At 31.8% G+C, this 8033-nt stretch overlaps 1 protein-coding gene across 1 annotated transcript; it reads left to right on the plus strand.

Moving 5' to 3' along the window:
• The first annotated feature begins 1218 nt into the window (after nucleotides 1–1218).
• LOC145006764 (uncharacterized) lies at nucleotides 1219–7299 on the plus strand. The gene is made up of 5 exons (XM_078965818.1): nucleotides 1219–1249; nucleotides 2563–2666; nucleotides 4737–5074; nucleotides 5135–6391; nucleotides 6467–7299. Exons 1-5 carry the CDS (start codon nucleotides 1219–1221, stop codon nucleotides 7005–7007), a joined length of 2271 nt encoding a protein of 756 aa, XP_078821944.1. The 3' UTR covers nucleotides 7008–7299.
• The last annotated feature ends 734 nt before the right edge of the window (nucleotides 7300–8033 follow it).

Raw genomic sequence — 8033 nt, forward strand, 5'->3', positions numbered from 1 at the left:
GATTTGTTTGAACAAATGTGATCTGATGCTCCCGAATCGATTATCCATGATGTAGATTCTTGGCTATTAGAATCAATTACATTAAAAATGTAAGAAACATGCTTGCCATAAGAGTCAACAAAATTACCTGCAGTATCCATAGCTCCATCATTAATAACAAAGTTGACCCTTATTGACACTATTATTGAGAAGTTGCATCAACTGTTTGTACTGTTTAGGAGTGATAGATTGAGAGCTAGAAAAAAGTGTAGATGGAGCACATGATGAAGATAGATCATTCACATTATGAATTGTAGACTCAACTTTCTTTGTCTTACTGAATTTAAAATCTGCAGGAAAACCATTTAGTTTATAGCATTGAGACTTAACATGACTTGTCTTTCTACAATGAGTTCATTGTAACTATTTCTTATGTGAATTATGAGAATTGTTAACATTCATAGCCATTGCTTCAGACACAATAGTAGGGCTAGTATTGATATCACGTTGTCTTTCTTCATGAATCAACAAGGAATGAACAGTAGCAATGCTAGGAAGGGGATTCATCATTAAGATCTGACCTCGAATGGACTTGTATGAATCATTAAGCCCCATTAGTAATTGAATTAGTCTTTGTTCTTGTAGAAATTTGTTAATCTTTGCAGCAGAACCACATGAACAATTTGGAACTTCATGTATCATCTTGAGTTCATCCCGAGCTCGCTTGATCTTAGTGAAATAAGATGGAAAATCATTCGATCCGTGACTGTTTGAGAATAATTGTTTAGGAATTTGATATATCAGTGCTCCATTAGATTGCTCATATCTTTGAATTAGTTATGACCAAATCTCTTTAGCAGTTTGTAAGAAAAGAACACTTTCAGCAATATCTTTTGATAACGAATTCAACAGCCAACTTATAACCATTGAGTTGACTCTGTTCCAATTTTGAAACAGTGCAGAAGCTTCATCTGGTTGAGCTTGAGATCCATCAAAAAATCCAAGTTTATTCTTGGCTAAATGTGTGAGAATCATCAATCTCTTCCACATCGAAAAACCAGATCCATCAAAAAATTTTGAAACTAAAATTGTGCTAGGATTATCCGAAGGTCCTAGAAACAACATATTAGAAACTTCAATCGTTCCAGATGGAGATGAATTTGTAGATGAAGATGAATTTGTAGACATGATGCATAATTAGATCAAAAAACAATATCGATCTAATGAAAAAGAAAAAAAATGAAACAGATTGAAGAACAAGAATCAATATGTGATTTGAATCAAAAAAATATGTAGATTAAAGAACAAAAATCAATCTACAGTATGAAGAACGAAGAACGCATGATCGTATTTTCCATCTCCGATACCATGTAGAAGTTCAAGATTTGGAAAGAATTTCTCATCTCATTAATTCATCTGAACAACCAAATACAATTTATGTACATCAAGTAAAACAACTAATTAACTTAACTCTGATCAACTAACTAAACTATAGCTAACAAACAACTAACTCTCTAATAGAAAGTCAAATATAGTCAAGAAGTCAACGTTGACTAACTTCATCTTCTCCGATACCACTTCATTGTTTTTAACGGTTGGTTGTAGTGGAGGTAGTAGAACTCTTCTTTGATTTCACATCATTGTTTTTACTGTGGATGAACCATTTTTGTATATGGAGCTATGCATCATGAATGTGATGCAGTTTCACACTTTGTTTTTTTTGGAACTTCAAAAGATTTTTAGTGGTCTTCCTCTCCGAGGCATTTAGGGATTTTGGATAAAAAGAAAATGGGTTGGCTAAAAAGACATCTTATTTTTTCATATAAACACCCTATTTGATTTTTAGTGTAAATTACTAAAATCGTTCCTATGGTTTGGTCAAAATTGCACGTTTGGTCCTTAACTTTTTTTTTTTTTGCATTCGGATCGTCCTTGTTTGATTTTGTTGCATTTTTCGTCTCTTATATACATAAAGTTAGGGACCAAAAATGCAATTTTGACCAAACCATAGGACGAAAAACGCAAAAAAAAAAAAAAATCATATTATAGGGACGATCCGAATGCAAAAAAAAGTTAGGGACTAAACGTAGAATTTTAACTAAACCATAGGGATGATTTCAGTAATTTACTCGATTTTTAATATTGTTTTATTGGTTGAATTTATATTGTTTTTCAGAAAAATAAATTATAAACAGTTTATGATAGGTTGACTTTTAATAAAAATGTTCATAAGGTGTCTAAGGTGTGTCTTAATAGCAACATCCAAAAGAAATTAATCACAATTAAAGGGAAATTAATGGATTTTTCATGATTAATGTTTCATCAACCGTTGTTCCATCATCTTCGCTCAATCCAAACGCTTTGGGAGGAAGCATAAAATTCTGATTTTCATTGTGATGATGATGTTTTTATCAGCCACATTGGAGACGCTAGGGTTCTCACTTCAATAAGTGTTTTAAATAGGAGAGCTATTATTTATTAATTATTATTATCATACTCACTCCATTATTATATTTTAGGTAATAAGATAACAATCTGACAATGTTATCTGTGAAAAAGTTTTTTTTTCTCTTTTATTATTAGGTAAATTAATAATTATCAAGGTTTTAAATAAAGTAAAACGTGATTTGATGGCAATGTTAAGCATCAAGCTTTTCCGAGCCATGGCGAACTATATCGTTTGTAAGGTGTGAGTTAAGGCGGCAATTTTGTATATAAATCATATTTTTATATGTATTTTCAATTATTATTTATTTTTATACACATATACAAGTCAAGGCGGCGTTATTGTTAAGTTTGGCGGCACATACAAGCCTTGGAGCCATGGCATGCTATGATGGAGTCAAGACGAGCTTTTTAAAACCTTAATAATTATTGTATTGTTTAGGTCAATGTAATAGTTATTTTAATATTTATTTAAATATATTATTTTATTTATATCATTTATTTTTATTTATTATTTTTTTTATTTATGATTTGAAATTTATAATAATTTATTAACATTTTATTCATTTATATTATAGAATATTCAATATTGTAGATTTTTTTCTATTTTTTTATAATGATGTCATAAATATAAGCTAATAAAACATTGAAAATATATTCAAACACCAAACATTTTTTGTTTAAATTTATTGTTTAACAAAGATTCAAAGATTTTTTTAACTATACAAAAAAAATAAAAATTTAAAGATTTTTTGATTATACAAACAAACAAAACGACATATATTTTTTTAAAAACAAAAAGTCATTTTTTTTAAATTCACCGGTAGAAACAAGAATAAATTTTAAAAATAAAATTTTAGATTAAATACAAACAAACAAAACTTAAAAATATGTACTTGACCAAAATGTTTATTTTTTTTTTTTAAATTAAACAAATGTGCCAAAAATATGAAATAGCAACATGCGTAGTCAATTTGTGAGGGTAAATTACATGAATCATTCCTCGTGCAAGTGTCAAAAAGCACGTTTAATTCATATTTTCAAAAATTAATTCGGACCGTCCCTTGTTTGGTTTAACCTTGCATGCTTCATCCCTGAAAGACGATTTTGTTGCAAACTTAGTCTATGCCAAAACTGAAATGACAATAATACCCTTGATTTTTTATCTTTCAATTAATTTGATATTTTTATTATTATTTTCAATTTAAAAAACAGGGCTCACTATACCATGAATTTTTTACCAAATGGGTGTTTTTTAAAAACTTATTTACCAAACAAGTGTAGTTTTAAACATATTTACCATTTAGGGTTATACCAAATAAAAAAAAATAACAAAAAGAAAAAAAAAACGTAAGACTCAATCACAGAGACCAGTCGACGTTCTATACCCCAAAGTCCGTCTTCAATCGAACACTTCTATCGTCATTCGATTTCGGCCATAGCCGACACCGACGGCTCCGATTCCGAACACAAACGGACGCCGGCGACTTGATTCCGGCGAGTACTCCCTTGCAGAAGACGACAGGGACCTGATTCTTCTTCGATTTTGGCCATAGTCGACGTTGGTGAATCCGATTCTAGCCACAACAAACTCGGTTGTAGCTTGATTTCATTGTAAGTCCGAATCCTCTATTGAATTTTGATTTCAGCTTGTTAGTTTTGGATTGATTCCAACTACTATTTGCTATTCCATTCTACTGTATTTGCTTATTTGCAAACTCTTAGATTACATGAAACTAATTTCCAGGATGTATATTAAAATCTACAAGTAAAAGATTTTCAATTCTTTATTTAAACTGTATGAATCTTGATTCAATTCCTTATCAATTACAATGTTGACAAATTTACCCTTGTATCCTATTTCCAACTTATACGTTTGCTTGGAATTAAAAAACAATCAAATTAATAGCAATATGCCAATATCTCTTCTACACAATTCTAATTTTTTTAAATCAATGCTGAATATGTCTATTGTTCCAACAATAATACATGGTTTTTAGTTCATACTTGGTGTTGCCAATTGTGGCTCATACTTTATTATAAATGATAAACAACTTTTCTGTGATTTTTAATGGTTATTACTTCATCGTGACTGATATTGTGGCTACTGCTTCTTTTTCTTCTTCTTTTTTTTTTTTTTTTTTTTTTTTTTTTTTTTTTTGTTGTGATTCATTTTGGTTATTGCTTATTTGCAATTGTAATTCCACAGTTTCTTTTTTTTTGTTTGCTTCAACATTCATATTTTGGAGCAATTTTATGATTGAATTTATGTTTTGTTGTAGATGGTGGTTGTTACAATGCTTTGTTATTAGGGTGGGACAACTTGTGATGGACCAGATGGTATAAATTATAGCAAAGCTCCAAAAAAAGCAATAAATGTTAACTGTAGAATACAATTTGATGAACTGGTTGACCGTATATATCTTGCTACATCTTTTGATAAACAACACCACCACATCAACTTAATTTGTAGATATCCATCGGTTGGTATTGGAAATGTTGTAAAATACATTCCTCTTCCTATCAAAGATAATGATGATGTTGGCATCATGTTTGATGTGCTTCGTGTCCATCAAGAAGTAAGTAACATTGATCTCTATTTAGAGGTTGAAGACATTGATCAAATTCGACACATAGAGATGGAATCTAGGTATAATCATTTGTGGTTTACACGATTTACAAGTTTCAACTTATTTTGTAATATTTGTAGCAGAAATCATGAACCGGCTGTGCTAGAAGAGCAAAGGAACAACGAGTTACTATTACCTAATACAAACCATGTTAATGCCATATCAGATATGATTCATAATGAAGATTTCTACACAATTTCTCAAGCTGCTGTTATGAGTAATGGAATAATTAGTGATAATGAAATTGATGAAGAATATGACATAGGAGAAGAATATGATGAAGATGATGGAGTTGACATCACTCAAGAACATGAACCACCACATGTAGATCGGGGTGACACATCTTTTGACAACAACCATCAAGTACCATCAACTTTTACCAATATAGAAGAAACAAATGTGATTAGTGATGGTAATTGGACTGTGTCACAATCAATAAGCAAGAATGATTTTACACGGGAGCTGGAAAAAGATTCTTTCAAGGATAAAGAAGAACTTATGAGAGCTATCAAGCTCCAATGCATTAAGACACATAGACAATTTGAGGTCATTGAGACACGCCCAACTCTATGGAGCATAAGATGCAAGTTGCATTTACAATCTGGTTGTAAATGGCAACTTCGTGCAAGTAAACGAAAACGGAGTGGAAATTTTGAAATTACAAAGTACATTGGTCCATATACTTGTTTAAACAACAATATTTCTTTAGACCATACAAACCTAGATGCAAGCTTGATCGCTCAGGAAACCAAACACCTTATAAAAGAGCAACCTTCTATTGGTGTTCCTGCTTTGAGAGCCGAAATAGTTGATAAATTAGGCTATACTCCTTCATACAAAAAGCTTTGGGCTGGAAAGCAGAAGGCAATCGAACAAGTGTTTGGAAATTGGGAAGAGTCTTATGCTCCTTTACCAAAATTTTTGGGTGCACTTCAGAAGTTCAATCCAGGGACTATAGTCGAGTGGTGTGTTTCAAGATCAACCGATACGGAACATGTGGAGTTTAGACGTGTTTTCTGGGCTTTTGTTCTTTCTATTAAGGGGTTTGCACATTGTCGACCTGTGATTAGTATTGATGGCACACACTTGTATGGTAAGTACACGGGAAAGATGTTGATTGCAATGGGAGTTGATGGTAATAATCAGATTTTGCCACTTGCATTTGCTATTGTAGAAAATGAATCATATGATAGTTGGAATTGGTTTCTTTCTTATATCAAGAGTCATGTGGTGAAAGAGCGTGAAGACATTTGTTTAATATCTGATCATCATTTAGGAATCCTAAAGGTAGTCAATGAGCATGGATCTCCATGGTTAGAGCCACGTGGTTTTCATAGGTATTATTACTATTTTTTGTATAACTTTTTTCATAGTTATTATTTATAAGTAACATTAATTTGTTTACTCTATAGGTATTGTTTACGACATTTTATCAACAACTTTAATGACAAGTTTCGCAATTCAGAATTGAAAGCTTTAGCTTATCGTGCCGGGAGTCAGAATCAAGTTCGAAAATTCAACTCTATCATGGAAGAAATTGGGAAGCTAAATCCACAAGCTCGACAGTGGCTAGAGAGACATCCACTTGATAGATGGACACTTGCACATGATGGTGGGAGGAGATATGGGCTTCTTACAACAAATTTGTCAGAGATTTTTAACAGTGTACTTAAAGGTGCTCGTTTTTTACCAATCACAGCTTGTGTCCAACTTACTTTCTATAGATTGGTACATTATTTTGAAGTGAGACGTCCGTTAGGATCTAGTGCCCAGGCTAATGGAGATGCATATACTCCTCAAGTTATTGTAAAACAAGTGGCTTTGATGTCAAAAGCAAGTGCACACTCATTGAGATCTTTTAATCGAGAGAAAGGTATATTTGAGTTGATAACTCAAAGAGGAAAAAATGTGCAAGTAGTTAATTTGGACAAAAAAACTTGTACATGTGGTTAGTGGGAGATATTTAAATATCCATGTTCTCATGTTTTGAGTGTATGTGCCAAACTATCCTTGAATAGTTGGCAATATGTTCATAAATGTTACTCCATTGCAGAGTATTGTTTTACTTGGGCATCCGAGTTTTCCCCACTTCCTCATGAAGCGTATTGGCCACAATCTTCATCTAGACAATTGCTTCCAAATTTAAAGCTTTTACGGAATAAAAAAGGTCGTTCTCGCTCAACAAGACTACGAAATGGAATGGACATCAAAGAAGGAAAAAATGGATACCTTTGTGGGATTTGTAGACAAAGTGGTCATAATTGGAAAAAAATGTCCCTCTAAACCAAGGGGAATGCAGAGACATTAAAGCTAATTGGTCAATCAATAGACATATTTATTTTTTCATTCTGTTTTTGTAAGAAGTCGTTATTGGATTTGTACCCAAAAAATATATCGTGCGTTTGATGTTTACTTTAATCTACGATGTGTAACATTATTGTTTTTATCAATTAATCTTATTTACAATTAAGGAAATTTTTTGAGATTTCATTAATTTGTTATGATGCTTAAATGAGATATAATACATTTGGAATTTTTTTATGTAAGTTAATAGCAAATGGTTAAAAAAATGTCAAAAGTTATATTAAAAAACACTAAAAGTTAAAAAATATATATATATATATATATATTAGAAAAGTTAAAAAAAACTGTTTTGGTAAATATTTTGACTACTATGCTGTTTTGGTAAATATATTTGAAACGGTAAATATTTTTTTCAACCACACCCATTTGGTAAAAAAAACTCCTATACCATCCCCTCATCACTTTCCCCGCCCTTACATTTTTACTGATCAGAAACAAACAGGCACACACTCGATGAAAGGGAAAAATGAAACACAGCTGGTCGGTACGTCACCAACAAGTCACAACCATCATCACTGCATCCATCCTCCGGTGAACCTTATCTCTTCATCTATCATCGTATCTAACCAACTCCCTCACTTCCAACAATGTTTGGGGTCATCACCTCGCCGGAGA

Source organism: Lactuca saligna, chromosome 7, assembly GCF_052625555.1.
Source record: "Lactuca saligna cultivar CGN05327 chromosome 7, ASM5262555v1, whole genome shotgun sequence".
Classification (NCBI taxonomy): Eukaryota; Viridiplantae; Streptophyta; class Magnoliopsida; order Asterales; family Asteraceae; genus Lactuca; species Lactuca saligna.